The sequence below is a fragment of the Juglans microcarpa x Juglans regia genome, chromosome 4S (assembly GCF_004785595.1).
Source record: "Juglans microcarpa x Juglans regia isolate MS1-56 chromosome 4S, Jm3101_v1.0, whole genome shotgun sequence".
NCBI lineage: Eukaryota > Viridiplantae > Streptophyta > Magnoliopsida > Fagales > Juglandaceae > Juglans > Juglans microcarpa x Juglans regia.
The window spans coordinates 14366957-14387809 of NC_054601.1; the positions used below are offsets into that span (position 1 = coordinate 14366957).

Below are 20853 nucleotides of genomic sequence, written 5' to 3' on the forward strand. Positions count from 1 at the left end.
TCTTGCAAGTTCTGTGGCTGAGACACATTAACCTCGTTTCTTTTCACAATCATTCTCATCATTACAATTTTTTAAAATTTTTACACAAAATAAAATAAAATAAATAATTCAATTTTTTCAAATATCAAAACAAAAATAATATTAAAAAAATATATTCTAACAATATTTTATTTTACTTTCATCTTGACTCATCTCATCTAATCTGCGAAAATAAACGAGGCTCTTTGTTACTGAAAGACCAAAACTTGAACATAGGAAAGCAATAAGTTGACTAATATTTGCTCCCAAGAAAATGCAGGATAATGAAAGAAGACAAAATTCACATTCTAGAATTTGAGAATTGTGGGAAGAATACTTAAAAAAATAAGAAGAAGAAGAAGAAGAAGAAGAAGCCTTCACTCATTTTCTTTTGGGTCTAGGTGGGGTGTTGATGCTGAAAAAGGGCCAGTTGGCTAAATATGCCATGCCCGCCCACAACTAGTGAGTGTTGTATGGCTACTATCGCGACAAAGGCAGCATAATTTGTGGAACCCAGTAGGGTTGGCTAGTTTCTACAATCCCTCCCAAAAAAAAAAAATCTTCTCATCAGTCACTATTCACCACCCCACACTCCACCCTATGAAAAACACATCCACACCTTATGAAAAAGCTATAAGTATGGGATGTGAGAGTAAATAGTAGCTGATGCATAGAATTCCTACAAAAAATGGAAGGTTTGGTGCTACCTTCGTAAGAAATATCATGCTTGCACCCGCTTTAAGTTGCTTTTCTTTCATTGAAACCAAATAAACAACTCTGATGACAAATCCCTAAAAGAACGACAACCACTACAACACAATTTGTCTTTTGTGACAGAGGAAACTGTCACTAAAGATTGCCAAAACGTTACTAAAAATATTTGATGACGGTTTGAAACTGTCACCATGACCGTCACCTAATGTGCGTCATAGAAAACAATTGGTGACAGTTTACTATTGAACCGTCACTAAAAATATTTTTAGTGACGGTTGGAGGTGTTCTGTTTGGTTGAACATTCGAATGTTCTCTTTTTTGTGACAGTTAATAACTGTCACAAAAAGTAATGTTCGGACGTCAACCCGACCAATTGGCGTTCGAATGAGAGAAGTTGATGTTCGTTGATTATAGTTCGAACATATCATATTTACGTTCGAATGTTTATGCATCCAAGCATTAATTATAATAGACGTTTGAGTTTCCGTTTGAAAGTTAACGGACCAATGTTCAAACGTAACGGGTTTAACGTTTGGACGTTATTTTGAATGTAAACGAAGGAGCATTCGAATGCAAGTGGTACGTTCGGAGATTTGTTCGAACGTTAATCGTTTGATCATTTGAACGCTTTGTTCATTTGAGGGTCAGTACATTTGAACGTAGAGGCCTACGTTCGAATGTTACTATACAATTTTATGTATTCACGTTCGAATGTTGGTTCGAATGTAAACCAATGTTTGAACGTTTTTAATTTACATTCGAACATACAGATCAGAAATACTAATTTCATAAAATTTAAAAACATATCAATTGTATCATATTACATACCATCAATTAACAACTAACAATGTCTTATAAAATTTTAAAATTACATACTAAAACTAGCCAATACTATTGATAAAATTTATTTCTTCTTTTTTGAGGCCGCAATTCTATTACAATGACATAGCACTCTCCTTTTGCACCATCATCTCCCGTTGTACTTGCCTTGGACTTCACTGCATATTCTTTCCTCTTGGTCTTTCTGTTGGTCCTGCAAACGGGTCTCTAAACGAGACTGTCATTCTAAGAGAGACTTTAACTCTTGCTATTTCGACCTCATATACTCATTCTCACGTCGTGCAACTTCTAAATCTTTGATAAGATTATTAATTTGTGAAGTCGATGAACTTGAGGAAGATGAACATCTATGCTTGATAGATCATCCCAAACCTCTTGCATACTAGACTACGGCCCGAGCACTTGAGTGAATATGTCTATGTCACTAGGAGAGGATTCCCCAAAAGTCGACTGCATCTCCATCATTTTTTTCTGCAATTTGAAAAGTAATGATCGTTAATAAGTAACGTATTAAAAGAAATAGAAATAAAAAATAAATTATTCACATGTTGTATAATTTATTTAACAAAATTAACACTGTTTACATAATTATCTGCAGCAATAGGATCCATCCACTCACTATGTTCATTAGTGTGAGCAGCAACATAGACATGGAAGAGAGAAAAGTTTTCAAGATCAGCACGTTTCTAACAAAACGACATTATCAATTTTAAAAAGATAATGTTAGTACTTAAATAAAAGAATATCAGAAAAAATAAATAAATTCTATAATTTTTTAATTACCATTTTTTCAGCAAGACGGTGGAATGACTTTGAACTGGCACGATAGTTGACAGTCAGAGTAGATCTATTATGTACAATTGTATAACTCAAGTGCTGCAAAATATATTAAGAATGTTAATTGTAATATGTATACATATAATATATAGAACGAATACAAATCTAAATAATTAAAAGATATAAATGTAAAATACCTGATAATCTGGAGATGTGAGAAGATCACAACACTTTCTCCAATCATCTAACTTCATATGTTGGAAAGGAGACTGCGCAGCCTCTTCCAACGTCTCAAACTTTTTAAAATGGTCATGACATCGTCCCTTGTGACGTCGGAATAGTATAGCCATCAACTCATTCACGGTTCTCAAATCCTCGCTACTGCCAAAGTCGAGGTCGAATTCATCCTAACAAGTGAATCAGGTCAAAAGTATGATATATTAATTTAGGTGAAAAAATGTACTAAGAATTAAACTCACCAGCATACGACTTCGAATGTGCTCCTTAATCTCATTCAGAACATCTCGCCATGAGCGCACATAAAATAAAGTATAAGCTTGAACTACTGTGCCAATATAGGAGGAAAGTGCTGCTGCACTATCATCCACTCCTCTAGTGGAATTATCAGAAATAGAGATCTTGAGTTTTTCGTACCTTCTATTTTTCTCAAGAGAGATGTCACGTGTATAGCCACGACCGCGACGTGCAAATGCATCAACTACATGATAATAGTATAATTATAGTTATATAGTTATTGAGACAAAAGTCTTAACTATATAATTAATTATCAACGACAATATTTTCTTACTGGTACGTGTCGACTGGTTGTTTTTCTCTTGCGTGTTAACTTGATCTTCAGGAGCGGATTCCTCGAGTGGGGAGTCCTCAATAGGTTTGGGACTTGTACTTGGCGGAGGCACATTTCTTCGTTGTCGTTTTGGCAACATTCTTGAAAATAATTAATTATGTCAAAGAAAATTAGTAAGAGAAATTATGAAAATTCAATATATTTTCTAGTCACCTATATGAATAAAATATTTAGTACTTTTATTCTTCATCTTCGGATGCATTTTCCATGCTTGTTTCAGAATCTCCCTCAATAACATCTTCATCATCATCATGCACATCTTCTTCATCCTCCATATCCACCTCCTGGCCGGAGTCTAATTCTTCTTCATCTTCTGACTCTTCTTCTTGTTCTTCTTCCTCCTCAATTACTTTAATTGAATGATCATTTAATACGAACGGGTCGAGATGGACAGATGGGACATCATCTCTACACAAGGGGAGCAACTCGAGTGCACCAAGGTCAACAAACAAGTTAATACCCTCTTCATCTTCCTAGTATGCCTCTACAATCGGAGTATCATCTTCATCTCTACTATTTTCGTAATCTGCACTCGTTCCTGCTTCATATATATTTCGAAGGATAAATTTTTGTATGACTCACCAAGTTATCTCTCCACTATCTTCATTAGCACTTTTCATTGGATCAATCAAGTAATAGACTTCGGTAGCTTGACAAGCCAATACAAATGGATCATCTTCGTACCATTTAGATGCAATATTAACACTCGTAAAGTGATTATCCATATGTATCGAAACCCGACCACCGCCTAGATCCCACCAATCACATTTAAAGACATATGTTACAGACCCACCCAGATATTTCAATCCGATAATATCACGTATGACACCATAATAGTAATATCATATGTTCCATGACTCCCCTCGACCAACACACCAGAGTTTTGAGTCTTTTTATTACGTTCACGGTCCAGAGTATGGAATTTATAACCTCAAACCATGCATTCAATGTATCGAAGTGCTCTATTTGAGGGACCACGGGCCAATGCATACAATTCAGAAGAAATTGATCTGGGATCACGAGCACGTTGTTCCAAAATCTAACAATTAAAATAGTATATATTTATTAAAAGTTACCCAGAGTTAAATGTTTCAAAATATAACATATATATAATTTTAGTTCATACACATTCTTCAAACCATCCGAGAAAATTTTTCCCTTGTTTTGCCTCTATATTTTCTAAGCTTTCCGTCTTAAGTTTGTTCATGTGCTCACGGTTATAGATAAATGCAAAAGAAGTATATTTTGAGCATAATAGTTATAGTTAAACTTCAAGAAAACTATAATTATTCGAAACATGAAACGACATACCTAAGATAATCATCAATATCCCGACAATTATTTAGCACAAACCACCGAACTTTATCCAACTCTCCATCAATTAAATCGTAACCTGTTTGTGCACCCAAGGGTCGTACATTCTGGGAAAACACTGATAGCTCACGAGGAGACGGAGCAGCAAGATCAGCATTGCGCTCTTGACGATTAACTCGTGTCTCAACACCACAACGATATAGAGAGCAAAATGTTAACCATTCATCGTGTATATAGGCATCTGCTATTGAACCCTCAGCCCTGGCTTTATTCCCAACAGTGCGTTTCAGTCAACCCAAATATTTTTCAACGGCACCGGTCCACCCAACAGTACCTCTTGTGGTAAATGTATTGCTAAATGGACCATAACATCAAAAAATGATGGTGGAAAGATCTGCTCGAATTTACATAGTATAGTAGCAATGTCTTTTTCTAATTTCCGCAGCACATCTCGATTTACTATTCAAGCGCACAAATCCTTAAAAGACATACAGAGTTCGGATATGGCGACACGTACATTAGATGTCAGCTTCCCATGAATTCCCACAGGTAATAACTTCTGTAAAAATACGTGACAGTCATGATTTTTCAATCCACTGATTTTCTAGTCATCAGGACTCACGCATCTACCAATATTTGAAGCAAAACCATCTGGCAACTTCACACCTTACAACCATTTGCAGAAGTCCATCCTCTCCTCCCTCATCATCGTAAAACATGCATGCGGCATGACCACCCTCCACCACTTGAGGCATTGTCGTCAACCTCATCCATAAACATCCCCGCTCCAATGTCACCTAACATCTCATCCATCTCATCCTGCTCATAATCATCATCCATGTACTGTAAATAATTGTGATGATCGACCAATACATCTACTGACTGTTCATACGGCTCACCATGTAGTACCCATCGTGTATACCCCAGATCTATACCGTTCCCAAATATATGATTTTTTACTTCATCCAACCCTATCACACACAAATTTTTACACCCTCAACATGGACACTTAATGTAACCACGACTATCAGCAGAGACCCGTGCAAAATCAATGAAGGTTCTTACTCCACGCGCATAGGGTACATAATCCTTTCCAAGTCTATCGCCTAGACACATCCAATTTTTGTCCATTTCTAAAAGCATCTATCTATTAATAACACGTACATAGAAAATTCACATGCATATCATGCTCCAATTGTCATTTCTTTTTTTGATAAGGTAGTTGGTCCTATCTCATTTGAGATTATATTATCCATATTGCACAAATCTCATCACTCTACTACTTTCCACATTAGTAGAAATTTCAGCAGCACCTCCCTATAGTTCTCCTAAGTATACATATTCAAATAGAGAGATTGTGACCCTATGAATAGTATACCCAAAGAACAGTAGAGGAAGACACTAAAACTTCATATTAAACATGGAAAGTAGGAGTAACAAAAAGGTGCAATACAGATAATATAATCTCAAATTGTCCACACTGGACAATTTAGGAATTAGTGGACACATAGATGTACACTAATTCTCAAACGGGTCTAAAGTTATTTATGCAATGTCATACCATATCTATCAAAAAACACTATAAACAATATCTTCATGTTGTTTGAATTAACAATGTCACCTTCTAGTAGTGTTACATTGTTAACTAGAGAGAGATGGAAGATTATGTGAACAAGTTTCCTATCAGTACACAATGAGAGAGAATGATATTGAAGAAATGTTTAAATTTTAGTCTAATTACTTAATCATCACAAACTGTCCGACATTGACAACTCTCAAGGCCGAAGAGACTTTGAGAGTCAAGCAATTTGACAGACATTTCTTCAAGATCATTCTTTCTTGGGGTGTACAAGACACGAAACTTGTTCACATATTCTTTCATCTCTCTCTAGTTTAATAATATAACACAATACGAAAATGACATTATTAATTTATAAAATAAAAAAATAATAATAGTTATGGAATTGAAACTACAATTTTTTCAACAGGCAACAATGTTTTTTAGAGTGATTTTGGATTGGTTGGGGCTATCCTATACAACTATAATGATTGATCTCGGATTATTATTCCTAAATTATAATTTTAATTGTTATTATATATCTTAGGATATTGTTAATTGATACCTATGTAATTTTAATTCTTATTATATAATTATTATTATAATTGTTATATATAATTTCAAAAGTTATTATATAATTTTAATTATTATCATTCCTAAAGTATAATTTTAATTATTATACTTAATTGAGTGAGTTATTTATTTATATAGACAATAAGTATATAATTTATATATAAGCATTTATTTGATCCTTATTTATTTACTCTCTAGTTTATTATAAATATGTATATTTATTTATTCCAACTCTCTACTTATTTGGTAAGTTCAACACTTTTTTCTTGAAGAGTATTTTACTTTCTTTATTTATACATATATATTTAATAATATAATGGTCTGGAACATCACAATGGTAAGAATATTTAATAAGTAATTATTAATTATAGTTATTGTATGCATATATTATACTTTATATATAGTTAAGTTTTATACTTATTTTTTCTTTTCTTTTTTTAAATTAAATTTTATCCCATAGTTCTAATTTGAATAATAATCATATTCTAACTAAATTAGTATGAATATATTATATATACTTATTAAATGTTAAATATTAAGTCTCATATTAAATGTATATTAAATGTTTTCAATCTTTACTTAAATTAAGATCCTAAACTTAAAATTTTCTTGTTAAAGAACAAATTCAAAAAACACAAAAAAAATATTATATCAAAAAATTCACATAAATACTAAAAACTAAACACAATATATTTCTAACCATATAAACATATTCAATAAAAGTTCACAAACAATAATCACAATATTTCAAATCCATATCACAACAACAACAAAAATATTCTCACAACAATATTTCTACACATATTAATTTATCAATGAACACCATAAACTCACAAACTATTCACAAAATTCACAAACAATAATCACAATTATTTCAAGAGTAATCATAAAATCACAACAACATGTATAAACATATTCCTAAACTTGAGAAATATAACTAGCACTCACAAATTCTTCAAAACCAAAAAATATTATATCAAAATTTTCACATAAATCCAAAACCTAAACACAATATATTTCTAACCATGTAAACATATTCAAACAAAATTCACAAATAATAATCACAATATTTCAAATCCATATTCCAACATATTCACAATATTCCCACAACAATATTTATACACATATTAATTCATCAATGAATACCATAAACTCATAAACTATTCACAAACTAAACAAACAAGAATCACATTATTTCAAGAGTAAGCATAAAATGTATAAACATATTGCTAAAGTTTAGAAATATATCTAGCACTCACAATATCCTCTTACAAATCAAAAGTTTCCAACTTGCCAAAACGACCAATCCTTCAAGAAAATACAACACTAACTTATTAGAAATATATATAACAAAAACACAAGACAAATATCATAAAATTCAAGAAAATACAAAAGAAAAATAGTTTTTCCTTACCAAAACTCAACTCAACTCTCACTCTAACTCTATCTCTCTCTAACCTACGAAGACCCTCTCTCACGTCTCTTTCTGTTGCGAGCACGGGAGAAGCACTCTAACCCTCTCTCTCTCTAGTTTATTATGACCCTCTCTCATGTCTCCCTCAGTTGCGCGCACGGGAGAAGCAGCAGAAATGAGTCTGCTACCTCCCGTGTGTGTATTCAATCAAACATAAAATTATTAGATAAATTGTTCGAACGTTATATTATCCTACCCAATTTTTAGATGACGTTCGAACGTTAAAAAACTCAGATAAATTTTCTTCGGAGAACATTCGAACGTTTTCTATACACGTTCGAAAGTATCTTCCTATGACAGCACCCAAAATCTAGCGGGAAATTTCCCGCACTTTTATTTCATGTTCAAATGTTAAGAAATTTAGCGTTCGAACGTTTATAAATTCCCATTGATTTTCATTGATTAATGTTCGAACGTAAAATTTTAACGTCCGAACGTTTTAGATCATCATGAAGGTGCCTAAATCGAGCGAAAAATTTCCCGTACTTTTATTTTCATGTTCGAACGTTAGAAAGCTTTACGTTCGAATGTTTCCTCTCACGTTTGAACGACAAATTTTAACGTTCGAATCTTTTAGATCATCACAGAGGTGCCTAAATCGAGCGAAAAATTTCTCGCACTTTTATTTTTATGTTCGAACGTTAGGAAAATTTACGTTCGAACGTTTTCTCTCACATTCAAACATAAATTTTTAACATCCGAACATTTCAGATCATCATAGAGGCGCCTATATCGAGCGGAAAATTTTTCGCATTTTTATTCTCGTGTTCGAACGTATTATAATTGTACGTTCGAACATGAAATTTTTCTGTCATATACCTCCATTAACGTTCGAACGTTAAATTGAAACGTTCAAACATGCAAAGATCATCACAGATATGAGAAAATCGAGCGTGAATATATTAATAACATTCGAATGTTAAAAATACACGTTCGATCGTTACTTTTATTCAATTGTTAGTATTTATTAATATAACCCACTTGTTTGAGATATTCTTTGTTACTTATTAAATTCTTCTTTACTCAAGGTGTGTATTTGGGCATCATCTCCAATCAATTGTGAATATGTTGGAGATAAATGTTCATTTTTAAGATTATGAGAGGTGGATGCCAAGGTGAGTAATATGGACTATATATAGTATATAATATACTATATTATATACTATATATATAGTATGATAGCATAATACTTTGAAAGAAAACATAATAATATTGTATATATACTATACTATATATATGAATCAATAATATATAATTAATAAAACTAACAACAAAACTTATATATATATAAAATACACTATATATATCCTAAACTTATAATTTGATTATAGTATTCTTCATAAACAATTTGATTATTCTCTTCTTTAATCTATTGAATAGTAGATCTAAAACCATGTAAAGAAAGGTATATTAATCTGTATTTTCTCTAAATACTCATAATATTTTTCTTGAATATAATATTTTTCTATTTATGTAAAAGTTGAGAAAAATAATAATCTTTTGTGACTATTTTCTTCTTTTATATAATCTTGTTTGAGATATTATTTGTTAATTCTAAATTCTTCTTTATTCAGGGTATATATTTGGGCATCATCTCCAACTACTTGTAAATATATATAGTGTATTATATACATATAAGATTATTATATCTAGTCTATATATAATAATGTATATAATACATTATATATATAATGCACTATATATATACTATATAGTAATAATTTTTTGAAATCACATCATCTAAGGGTCATAATTTATATGACTTTCAACTTCATTCAACACTATCGCACACAAATTTTTACACGCTCGACATGGACACTTAATGCAACCATGACTATCAGCAGAGGCCCATATGACTGTGACTCACTTAATGGACACCTATATTGATGTCTGAAGATACATACGACCCACTTCATAGCCACAAACGCAACAAATGAAGGTACGCAACTACAACGCAATCACCAAGCTAGCTAGCTAGTCAGTCTTCTATATATTTATTACTTGTAACACAATCATGAAGGAGGTTTGAACATTACTTTGAAAACAGAAGGGATCGATCCTCCCACTAAAACTGTCTTGCTAAACTTTAGAAATATAACTACCACTCACAAATTTAAAAAAACCAATTAATCTAATTTTCATTCATTAGGAAGAGTAATTTAATTCCAATTAATCTATTTAGGAATTTGTACACTAAAATTTTGGGTACTAGATTGTAATAATAAAGTATATCATTTTGGGCTAATAATAAGAGCTTGTGATTCTAATATTGTTTTCATTAGTTTATAATTGATCCTATATTTGTAATATATTATATATTATATATTATATTATAATATATAATATACTATATCATACATTATATATAATACACAATATATATATACTATAATATACTATAGATATTATAATATTATATTATATATAGTATGCTATATGTTATAGTATACATTATAATATATAACATATATTAATAATATAATATATTATAGTCAATATTTTGGAAAATAAATCGAAAAACATTCAAGCGTACTAAGAATTACATTAGAACGTTTCGTGTATATAAGCCCAAAATAGAATGGCAAAACGTCATTTTTACCGTTATCTAACTTCGCTCCCATTTGCACACCGCCACTCCTTCGTCGCCGCTGCTGTCAAACTCTACCACAACCGTCACTAAAAGGTAGGCATTCATCTTTTAACCTCTAACATGTATTTTATTTGAGATTTGAGTTCAGTTTTGTTTAAAACGGGCCAAGTGGTGGCTGGGTTTTCAACTCTATTTTCTGGCCACCACAGCTTGCCATTGGCCAAATAGTCACCGTATAAAAGTTTCTTGAAGTGTATATTTCATTTCTACGGTGGCATTTCGGTATTTAGAACCTTGTAAATTGATTTTCAAGATTTCAATAATGGCTAAGTCGACTCAACCATTCTGTGTCGTAACGTTCGAACGTTTCACCAAGACGTTCGAACATACGACGTTTCAATTACATAGCCGTTAAGGCTTCTACGTTCGAGCGTGTATTGTTTTACATTCAGACGTTATTTTTCATAAAATTTATTTCCAAACGTTTAATTATAACGTCCGAACGTACTATTTTTTAAATTTATTTATGCTTCAACGTTCAGACGTGCATCCTTTACGTTCGCATGTAAAACTCATACGTTCGAATGTATAACATAAACGTTCGAACATACGTCATTTAAATTTATTTACTGCTTACATTCGAACGTGTATGTTATACGTTCCCACGTATGTGTTTTATGTTCAAACGTAAAGGATACACGTCCAAACGTTTTATATTAACGTTCAAACGTTTATTTTATTATGTTCGAACATTAATGCAGAACAGCTTAAAATTAATACAAAAATGTATCAATGTAAATAATTTTTTTCCCTTTTCTATTTTCAGGATATGCCTCATCCTCTGCATACTAAGAAAAGAGGGAAGGAAGGAACCACTCTGGATACTGCTCGTATCGGGGCTCGTACTGTTATTGTAGAGTGAGAGGTCTTGATTAATGAGTTCGACAAACTCATATGAGAGCAGACGAACCTAAGAGATGTTTTCGTCAGTAGAGGCTGAGGAAATATCTGCACATTGAGGGGGAATGTATACCCCTCAATGGTTTAGGAGTTCTATATGGGGATGTATGACATGCCTCAGGACGCATCCTCTCACATCGTGACTGTACACGGTGTTTCCATTGAGATTTCACCATATATCATCGCCGAGCACCTCAAGATTCGTCAAGGAGTTGAGACATATGCACACGCTACACCCCGTGAGGATGTAGGCACTTCTGCATCATTTACTGGCTGCTCATTTGAGCCAGCATCAGCCAGAGATGTAGACCGGTCAGAGACAAAGGATATTGGCCTCGAGGCTCAGGATGATGACCGAGACGAGGATTTCTACATCCTCACCGGGAGGGACCGCATGCAGATCGAGAGGAAGAACGCCTTCAACCAGAACTATCTGCTACCTTCCTTCCGCATGTTGCACCTTATTATTGTAACAAATGTGGATCCTGTGGCACATAAAACCATATTTAGTTGGCTTCGGACACAGTTTTTTATACGAGTGGCATATGGAAATCTCATAGATTTGCCACTACACATCTTTGAGAGGATCCGTTACAAAGCGAGCATCGTATCCACGGATAATCTCTCATACGGTGTCCTGATCAGCCGATTATTATTTGCACGGGGAGTGCCAACCCAGCCAAAAGAGTGGGTCAAAGATCAGATGAGCCCCCTCGACATGACCACGCATCGACGTAGCATTAGACAAGCGAGGGAACGTCAGCCATCCCCTGTAGAGGATCTAGTTCCTCCAACGCAGACTGAATCAGGTCATGTGGGTGTGTAGTAGTCAGCAGCCCCCGAGTACATCTGCGGGTGATGCGCGGGCTACTTGGGTTGATACGGTGATCTCATAGCTGACTGTACATATTGATCATAAGATTGATCGATCGATCGCTCGCAGCTAAAGAGGTGTCTATCGCCAAGATTGCCCATCATGTAGGTATCCTCAATGACAAGGTTGAATTCTTGACTGAAGAGGTACATAGTTTGAATTTCATGATCGCTATCATCTAACTGTTGTTTAAGAAATTCGATCATATTTTATATTTTACTTTTAATACATGTAAAGAAAAATATTATTTAATATTTCTATGATTTTTTAATTTCAATTCTCAATCTTTTTTAATGTTATATTTTTTATCTTTAATGCTAAATCATTAAACTTCAAATATATATAAACATAAATATATATATTTATATATTATAAATTGTGTATATATAAATATATACAAGTCAATTTTTTAGATTTGTTCACAAATTATACACTATAAAAATCACATAATTTTTAAATTAGAGTCATATTTAATTTAAATTTACAATTAACGTTCGAACGTTGACGCAAAATATTTCACGTTCGAACGTTAATTACTAACGTTCGAGCGTTGATGCTAAAACATTTCACATACGCACGTAAGTAGCCACAATGTTCGAACATATATGCGACGTTCGAATGTAAATTTTTCATATATTGGAACGTTAAAAAAAAAAAAAAAAGCTCATCTATCTTTAGTGACGGTCTGCAGAAACCGTCACAGAAAAGGCTTTTTAGTGACGGTTTAGGGCCTCACAATTTTTCGTGACTAAAAAGCAATTGTGTTGTAGTGAACATAGATCAAACTCAGTTTCTCCAAAAATCAGGTTTAAAAGAGCTGTTTCCAACTTGCCATCGCCAGAAACTCATTTACTGTTTGGTTTTTCTGTCATTTCTCGTTCTCTTTCTAAATTCCCGCTTCTCTGCAGTGTATTGCTTTTTCACTAATAGAGTGCTCATTGCTACTTTCACGGCTTCAGCAGCTGCCTGTAAAACCTTTTCATCAACTGCCACACTTCCCTGCAACTTTTGGAGCATTTTATCTCCACCAGGAATTTCATTATCTTCCAAGAGGGTTGGTTCTTTCTCTGAAGAGTAGAAATTGCTTTTCCTAAAGCCCGAGATAACCCTCACGCGCACAAATGAAGGGTGATCGAAACCTGGCAAGTTAGAGACACCTGCCACCACCCACAATAATCCCGCAGAAGTGCTAGCTCTTAGGCTTGTAGGAATGAAGGTCTCCCCCATGATTGAAACCACCTGGAAGAATCAAATGGGATGAATATAAGAAAATCAAAATAACCTTTTTATGCATGCTAATATACAAACTTGCGAATTTTCCTCCAATATTCTGACTCAACCACAGGTTTCCCTAAATTCAGAGAAGACGCCAGAATTCAGACAATATTAACATGCTTCAATAAATACCCATATTTCATGCTAACACAACAGATGGAATCTAGTCCTAAAATAGATAGGTAAAAACAATATGATTGCTAACAGGCTGAACCGAATATAGAGCATTATGCATACGTTTGATATCAAGCAAGACCAAGAAATCCAATGGACATCATGGACCTAATAAACTAAAATCCCCAATCATAATGCAGTCTGTTCTTCCGGAGAGTTCCACTATACCACAACTAATACCGGTCAAGTGATTGAGGCTGTACCTTTGCAACTGAAAGAGTTCGAGCAGAAAGGTCACAGGTCAACAGTACTACTCCTTGCAAGCTAAAATCCAAAAGTTGACAAAGTACTGAGACAACAGCCCCATATAAGAATCCATCATAAAGATATAATACTCTTAAGGAAGGCTTAATGACTTGCCTTTGAATGGCCACTGCTATCATCGTACCATCTGGGATGGTGCAAAGATCGGTAATAGCAGAATTGGACTCCCCTCCTCTTCCATTAGACTCCAAAAGCCCTGCCTTCATGAAACAAGTGAAAATGGAACCAGTTAACCAAAAAGACAACGGCAAAAAGTTAATTATTTCTCCTTGGATTAATTATTTTACTTTGCCCAAAAAAATAAGGCAAAAAGCTAATCCGTCATTTAGTAATTTCTTGTGGCGAATTTCTTTGAATCGGTTAACAAGATAGTAATTTCAAACTTCCTTGAAACTTTTAATTTGGAATTTTCAAGAATTCAAGTTTAATGCGGGAGATGTCACACAAATTTTACAATCACCATACCAATAGCATCACCATTTTTCTCCACACTACCACCATCACCACCACGAACACCACCAGCAGTACCATAACACCAAACCATTTCAATCACTAACTCGCTGCCACCGTCAACACCATCATTGTTGTCTCTTCTTTTTATTATTTATCATGACCATCATTGCTTTCAATACCCAAAAATCATAACTTCTTGAGTTTTAAAAGAAGGAAATTTAAATTGATGGGATCCAAACTTTCTATCTATTAAATTCTGTCATTGTAAAATTTTAAGAATTTTTTGAAGTCCCCATACAAATGTAAGCCAAAATAAAAATAAATGTCCCTTGAATATTTGTTAATATGAATACCGCTATATTGTATGGCTTATATACATCAGCCTAGGAAAGAAAAGTAGGGGACAATTCAGAAGAATACAGAGAGGAGCTGGAACCTCAGGGAAACTTAGAACAAGTGGAATACCTGCACATCAACTTCACAAGTATGGAGAAGAGATCCAGAGGAAACATTCCATAAGCGAACCTGCAAAGGCAACATGGATCTTCCTTTACTCCAAAATTCACCTCGATGAAAATATTTTATATCACTAAAAGTTGTTAAAACCACTTACGGTTGAATCACCACTTCCAGAGACAAGAAACCCCTGGGGGTAGTCTGAACTAGAAACAAAAGCAAGGCAGGAAACAAATCTAACAATAGACACACAAAAGTTACAGAAATTAATGTGTACCAGCCACAAGAGTGCTTGTACATGAAGTGAGATAAAAGACCCCCTATACAATCAATTTTGAAAGGAAAATTCAAAGGAAAAAATATAGGCATTGGAAAATGTCTTGCACATCACATTTTAATGTGTTAAAGATATGATAAGTAGCAAACCCAATGTGAATTCTGAATTTCAAAATATAATAATCATTTGGCCAAAATAAAATTTCAATCACAATCTACAATGCCTGTTTACTAATTCATAAAAGATATGATCAGAGAATCCCACTCACTCAGTATGACCAAGGCAAAAGCTTTGTATCTCATGAGCTCCATCTAAAGGCTTCTTGGGAAACACAGTAACCTATAATTAGATTAATATTGTGTCAAGAGATGTGATGCTAAAATTGGATATTTCACTTATTCAATAGGCAGCATAGTTGGATTACACGAATTTTGAAATCCCGGTCAGCACTGACAATAAACCTCCCATCCGGTGAAAATTCCTGCAAAACACGTGTAGCCAGAAGCACAAAAATAATGTAAGTAGTAGAAGTAAGGTACATGTGCAAAAAAGGAGGAAAATGAAACCATCCAAGAATAAAAGGGTAAAGAATTTTTTTTTTCTTTTTTTAAGTTAAAAGAGTAAAGATATTAACATCTTGTGAAGTTTCAAAAAAGTGAATGGGAAGGCTAGGAAAAAGAGCATGAAAATTATCCAATGATGAGTGATTGGTCTGCTTTCAATGGTTAAAAAAAACAGTAGTTTCAACTTGAGTGGTAAAACTTTGAATGCCAGGTACCATTGCCCAAAAAGTGAACAAACAAGCACAGAAAAGATAAAAATATTAAAACTCACCAGGCTAGTGATGATGCTACAGTAGTGAGCAAGTATTGGTCCAGCCTTCTTATTGACTAAAGCTTGATTTCCATCAAAGCCATCCAGGTCCGCAACCCAAACAACACCAAATTTGTCAGCAAAAGAGACATACAAACCATCATTGCTCAGAGCAACTGCGCTCACTCTTTTCTCAGAGGACCTGTCACAAAAGTTGTAAAACTTCATATGCAAAGAAAGGGAGAAGAAACCTTCACCAGTTATGGGGAAAAATGAGTGCCATATGAGGTCATGGTTATGTGATACATATGGCATAGATGAGGACGGCAGAAAAAAAAAAACTACTACAATGAATGCCACATTACCCACAATCAAATATCACCTAATCTGCTCTGCCATATTTGTGGAAAAACTTTGCCTAGTCTCAGCTAGATATAGACTGGACAAAATCTTTAAAAATGAAACTTTTTCACTATCTCCTCTATCAAGTAATATTCAAGTTTGACAATACATCACATCAGATGGGGTTCAAGAACTTACACAGTATAAATGCAATGCCAAGACTCCGTGCACCATATCTTGACAAGTTTATCATCACCTGCAGATACAAAGAGCTTACCATTTGCACCATAGTGAATAGCTCTTATGGAATCCTTGTGAAATGGCCAAGAGGAATCATCCAGCAGAGAAAGCTCACTACCCCCACTATAAGGAAAAAAAAGTACAATTGTTGCTCCAGTTACTCTACGACTCCCCAAAGCTTTTACAAAGAATTCAACTCATGCATCCACTCACTACAATCATCAAATTATCCTAAGTAATATTGTAGGCTATATTACACCCCACAAACCTAAAATAATGGCACATAATTTCTGTTCAAAAATTATAAATTAATATAATTTCCCCCATTTAGTTAAAAAAAATTTAAAAATTAATGGTAATAACAAAAACCTCCCTTGCCAGCTCCCATGGTGGATCCTATTTTTTGAAGCTTTATTTTGTCTTTCTAAGGAAAGACATTATGTGCCATCATTTTAACTCCCATTTAATTCTCAAACCTGATTCAAGGAGCAACTCGCAATAAAAATTTGATTTGGAAGTGTACTTTTTTGGACCTAGTTTGGAGTTTTTTACAACTTAGATTGGAATGTATTCGAGAATGATTTCACTTATAAAAAAAATGTATTTGAGAATGGAGCGTAGTTGCTTTTTAAATTTACCCAATATTTTAACTTCTCAAAAAAAATTACCCAATATTTTACCTTTTCTTATTATACGAAATCAGAATTCAGGGGAAAATATATCGTATTTTCGTGATATAAGACAATAATTCATTTATATAAATCCCAATCTCTAGTGCTCCATTAGGTTGCTGAGATGATGTCAACTAATTCCCAATAAGGCACATAAGGGCAAAAAAAAAAAGGGAAAGAAAACCGAATTTGTATTGAAATTTTCAATATATAAAATCAGAGAAGAAAAAAAAATAAAAAAATAAATTTCAACCGTACCTTATGCAACATGTCGACCAACTCGATCAGACTTCCCAATATTTCATAAGCAACAAAAATTAGAATATTACTTGTGTTTCTCTCAACTTTCCATCACGTTTCAAAGCAACCAAACAGAGCATAAACTTCTAATTCGACCAATAAAAAACTTAACAACTAAAGTAAAATTAAGACAGAAAGAAAAATGGCATGTTCATATTGACCGAGAATTTCTTTTAAAAGGAAAAAAACAAGAAAGAGGTGTTATTTTATAAAATTCAGCTATTCCAATCTACAATGTGTTCCATTCGGCTTGACCAAATTAATGATCAGAATAAAATAAAAAAACACGAAATTTCGATTCAGACCTAGAGAAGAATTAAAGTTACCGAAGGTCGAAGACGCGGAGGTCGGACCCGACGGATACAGCTACGGAATCCTGGGTCGGGTGAACCGCGATTAGCGCCGGAGCCACCTCGATATCTTTGTGGGTCTCTCCCTCGTTCATGGGAGTCTCCTCCATTTTTCAGGGTTTTGTGATAGGAGGGCGTTTATCAGGGTTTTGTGATTTGGACCCTTCAGAAACGATAAGGATCGGGTTTTGAGTTCCAGTTGGGCTTCTCTAATTATAGTGGTTTGGGTCTATTGGGCTCATTTTGTGACCCGAATGCCATTTTGAAAGAAAAATAGCATTATAGCAATATCAATTTGACAATGAAACAAAAGATCACAGAACTGTTTGGATTTAGAAAGTCTCTCATCTCTCATTTTATTTATTTTATTTTATTATTATAATTTTTTAAAATTGTTATACAAAATATAATAAATAATTCAATTTTTTCAAATCTCAAAACAGTAATAATATTAAAAAATAATATTTTAACAATATTTTTTTAACTTTCATCTTTCATCTAAAATCATTACATTTCAACTCATTTCTAAATTCAAACCAACCCTACAAGTATCGCTACAATGTCGTCTTAATTATATCGCTCATATTGTTTCATTACGTGATAATGGTGTCACATGTTTTATTAAAAAAATAAAATATATATATATATATATTCAAAAAAACATAAAAATATAAAGACAAAAAATAATTTATCTGACCCATTCGTCGGAACAAGTAGCATTATTCTTCAAACAATGATGCAAAATGCAAAGAGCTATTTCTCCCATTAGTTTAGGAGCAAAGCCCTGAAATTGGGAAAAATTGAATGGTTCAGGAGCCCAAGTTTGAAGGGTATCCAATGCAGAAACCTATTTGAACCACAAAACCTTCCGTAGATCTCGGAAGCACCCATAAACAAAAACAGAAAAAACAACCTTGGATGTCTCCTGTATAAATTACCTTCTCCACCTTGTATCCTCTCCACCGAGCAACGAAACAGGGAGGGAGAAAGCAAAACAGCCACATAACACACAAGCATCAAGCAAAGAGACATTATGGCCAACAAGTTCGTTGCAGTGTTTCTCATGTGCATTGTTGTCGTCGCAGCATTCAGCCTCCATCATGAGGTTGAGGCCGCGGTGGACTCGTTCAAGTCATGCTTCGATGTCTGCAATACAAATTGCAAGAACAAGGGCAATGGCGGATCCTTCTGTGAAATTGATTGCGACAATTCCTGTACTGCTGCAGAGAATGAAGGTAATTAATTTTTATTTATTTTTTTAATATTCTACTTATGGCTGATACGACAGAATCTGATTTAAAAAAAAAAAAATTAAATAATTAATTTTTTTATAAATCAAATCTTATCATATCAACGTATAAAAAATATATTTTTCACGCCAGCTTGTGAGGAGATGTAATTTTTTTCATTTGGTTACTCAATTCACTTTAATTCATCTCAACTCATCATTATAATTTTTTCAAATTCCAATACAAAATATAATAAATAATTCAACTTTTTCAAATCTTAAAATAATAATAATATTAAAAAATAATATTTTAATAATATTTTATCATCTCAATTCAATTCAACTCATTTTAACATCTAAACGCAACATTTTATTTGAATGAGCATGAGATTTTTTTCTTGTATTAATTTGTCTATTTTTTTGCAGAAAAACTTAAAGCCACAATCTACTGAGCAAACAAGATCATCAAGTCATAACGTTGAAGGCAGAGGAATTGAGGAAGATATTTAATGCATGCAATAAATTATGTCAAAAAAGTCTCTTTACTCATTGCTAGTCTTAATAATGTATTGATGTGTAAAATGGAATAAGAACAACACTACTTGTTATATTTAATTTATTTTTTTGGGTACAAGAATAATATCTTTTGTTTAAAACGGTAATGGAAAATGATAATTTTACAACTTTTTTTTTTATAATTTTATATGAAATATCTGATAGTTTTGTAAATTAAAAAATGACCTTGTTACGTCCACTGAGGGCTTCTACAATCTACCACAGTGCAATTTTTTTTTTTCAAATATTTTTTAAACTCCTTTAAACATTTAAAAAAAAATCACGAACACGTTAAAAAAACACTTCATTAACTATTAAGTAAAAAAATCAAATAATCCATACAAATATTCGATAAGATTTTTTCCCGTAGAAGTATCATTTTCCATTCGAAAATATGCAGTAATTATCATTCTTTCCTATAATTAATAACATGTAGCTCATTTTATTAAACGAGAAAAAAAAAGTATTAATGGGAAATTTGGTGTTTTTTTCTTTATGTTTCTATTATTATTTCTTCTTTACTTAGATCATGAGGGTGAAGGATGAATATGAATATCTAAATCTAAAGATCTTGAGAGGCATTTGCTTAAACTTTAAGATGTCAAATTCCTAACATGTTGTCTTATTTTAGTAGATCGTTGTAAAACATATCTTATATCTTATATAATATAGTGCATAAGTTGAAGCTTAGTCGGCCAAAATCTGTCTTGGGATACAATCCGCTAAGGTGGGAGGAACCTTCGCGTAGGCAGATTATTAGCCACGAAGAAAAGGGGCAGCTTAATGGTCAAAGAAAGGACCTTCAAATTAAAATGCTTATACATAAGCCTCTAACACGATTTGTTAGCTCAATGAAAAGTTATATTTGTAAATCGGTGTCGTGGCTAGACCTTTT

At 33.2% G+C, this 20853-nt stretch overlaps 2 protein-coding genes across 2 annotated transcripts; one reads left to right on the top strand and one right to left on the bottom strand.

The window, feature by feature from the left end:
• Window positions 1–671: 671 nt before the first annotated feature.
• On the bottom strand, window positions 672–18340 carry LOC121262774 (tRNA (guanine-N(7)-)-methyltransferase non-catalytic subunit wdr4-like). The gene is made up of 11 exons (XM_041165374.1): window positions 18152–18340; window positions 16813–16977; window positions 16294–16474; window positions 15884–15940; window positions 15728–15798; window positions 15340–15418; window positions 15192–15251; window positions 14370–14473; window positions 14213–14273; window positions 13336–13799; window positions 672–825 (listed from the first exon to the last, which is right to left on the bottom strand). Exons 1-10 carry the CDS (start codon window positions 18283–18285, stop codon window positions 13410–13412), a joined length of 1302 nt encoding a protein of 433 aa, XP_041021308.1. The 5' UTR covers window positions 18286–18340; the 3' UTR covers window positions 672–825; window positions 13336–13409.
• A 571-nt stretch (window positions 18341–18911) lies between these two features.
• On the top strand, window positions 18912–20022 carry LOC121261857 (major pollen allergen Ole e 6-like). Its single transcript, XM_041164260.1, has 2 exons — window positions 18912–19410; window positions 19830–20022. The coding sequence occupies exons 1-2, from the start codon at window positions 19209–19211 to the stop codon at window positions 19853–19855; spliced, it is 228 nt and encodes a 75-aa protein (XP_041020194.1). The 5' UTR covers window positions 18912–19208; the 3' UTR covers window positions 19856–20022.
• Window positions 20023–20853: the final 831 nt, after the last annotated feature.